At 36.5% G+C, this 1,760-nt stretch overlaps 1 protein-coding gene across 1 annotated transcript in view; it reads left to right on the forward strand.

Moving 5' to 3' along the window:
* Positions 1-1,415, forward strand: part of LOC122327882 (kinesin-like protein KIF14) — a 1,938-nt gene extending 523 nt beyond the window's left edge. The window contains exons 2-4 of the mRNA XM_043223538.1: positions 335-487; positions 583-684; positions 1,095-1,415. Coding sequence (XP_043079473.1) covers positions 335-487; positions 583-684; positions 1,095-1,226 — 387 coding nt within the window. The 3' untranslated portion in view covers positions 1,227-1,415. The remainder of the gene's footprint in view (positions 1-334; positions 488-582; positions 685-1,094) is intronic.
* Positions 1,416-1,760: the final 345 nt, after the last annotated feature.

Raw genomic sequence — 1,760 nt, forward strand, 5'->3', positions numbered from 1 at the left:
TTATTATTATTATTATTTACAAACATTTAAATGTATCCTATTTTTTACTCGCCTATTTATTTGTCATCCCTATATATCTAGCAGTAAAATGCACTTAATCATAAATTTCTTTGATTTAATTTAAATTGAATTAATTAAATCTACAAACAAATCATTTTTTTTTCTCGTAAATCTATCATCATTTTAAACATCCGATCATCAATTTTTCACCTGGCTCTACATTAGCTTAGAATTGCCTCTACGTAAGTAACAAATAGCAAAACAGTATTTCCAAATGCTGAAGTATAATTAGTGATTTTGGGTAAGAGGGTCTCTCTGTTGTTGGGTCTTTCAGGGCTGTGACTCGGAGATCTCCTCCATGGTAACAGAGGCCCACAGGAGGGTTGCAGAGTGTATGAACGTGGCTCTCAAAACCATCGGTTTTCTGGCGGCAGTGAATGGGACCCATCTTCTTTTGACTGAACACGGCTCAGAAATCATAGACAACGTGGGTATATATGTCTTATAGCTGCCCTGGAATAAATCTGACATTAAAAATCAGTCAGATCGGCAAAAGTACAACACCGTCCCCTGTCTCTTTAGAGGCCGGTGGTGGATTGTTTGCGGGATGGGATTCGTCAGAGTGTGAGCGACCTCCTCCTCGCTGGTGAGAAGATCGCCACAGAGATGCATCGAGATCTTTCAGTAAGTTCCCTCAATAAATATTTTACTGGACTTTTATTGATTCGGTCAATATTAATCTATAAATGTATACATTATGAATGCACTGTAACACTCGTTTCCAGTCAAAATATCTAGAAATTCTTCAATCAAGAAGGGTTTTCTAGGCAAGTAAAAATTATAGTCTTGTTTTCAGAAAAAAAAATAAAAAATCTGTCAAAATTAAGTGGGTTTTTGCTCAGAGCAAGCAAAATATCTGCCAGTGGTTTAAGCTAAATAATCTTATTTCAAACAGTCCCCCTGTGGATGATTGTTAAAACAAAATTATATTTTTTACTTGGTTTAGAAAATCCTTCTTGATTGATATTTTGACTAGAAACGAGACGAAAAAAAAGTCATACTATAATCTAAATTGTGATTTTTATATTTGACAGATTCAGAGATCCAGCGCGGTGGACGTCGCCGGCTCTCTGCAGAGCTACTTCCGCTGCTGTTTGTCGGTACGCCTCACAAACGGCTGTTGTCTGTCACCGAGTGTAAAATGTTTTCAGCCCGACAACGACTGAGAGGGACGGCGCTTGTAAAACGCCGAACCTGAGCGCTCTTATCACACGTCTTGGGTCGTTCTGCTGTTTACAAAATAAATGGTTTGAGTGGAGTGTCATCTGTCACCTTAATGTGGCTGTAACTGTTATCTTCAATACACAAACTACAGGCTCGTTGTTATTGTCCGGCAAGAGAACGTGGGATGCTGGGATAAGGAAACAAAATGGATGCATCCCACGAGCTCACTCATTTCTCAAACCCACTGACCCTACCTAAACCCCGTGTTCTGAAACAAGAAAGATAGCCAACGACGAATGTGTAGATTTTTTTTTAAATATATTCATTTATTTAAAATGATTTATTTTAATTCGTTTTTTAATTTAGTTTTTGTGTAGTTTTTGTTTCTATTTTGTTTTTTTAAGGTTTGGATTTTTTGGTTTTAATTTGACCTTTGTTTTGTTATTTGGTTTTATTTTGTTTATTCCATTTTTGTATTCGTTTTTTTTTCTTTTTTTTCTTGTTTTGTTGGGGTGGGTGTGTTTGGGCTTTGTTTG

This window comes from Puntigrus tetrazona, chromosome 22 (genome assembly GCF_018831695.1).
Source record: "Puntigrus tetrazona isolate hp1 chromosome 22, ASM1883169v1, whole genome shotgun sequence".
NCBI classification, from domain to species: domain Eukaryota; kingdom Metazoa; phylum Chordata; class Actinopteri; order Cypriniformes; family Cyprinidae; genus Puntigrus; species Puntigrus tetrazona.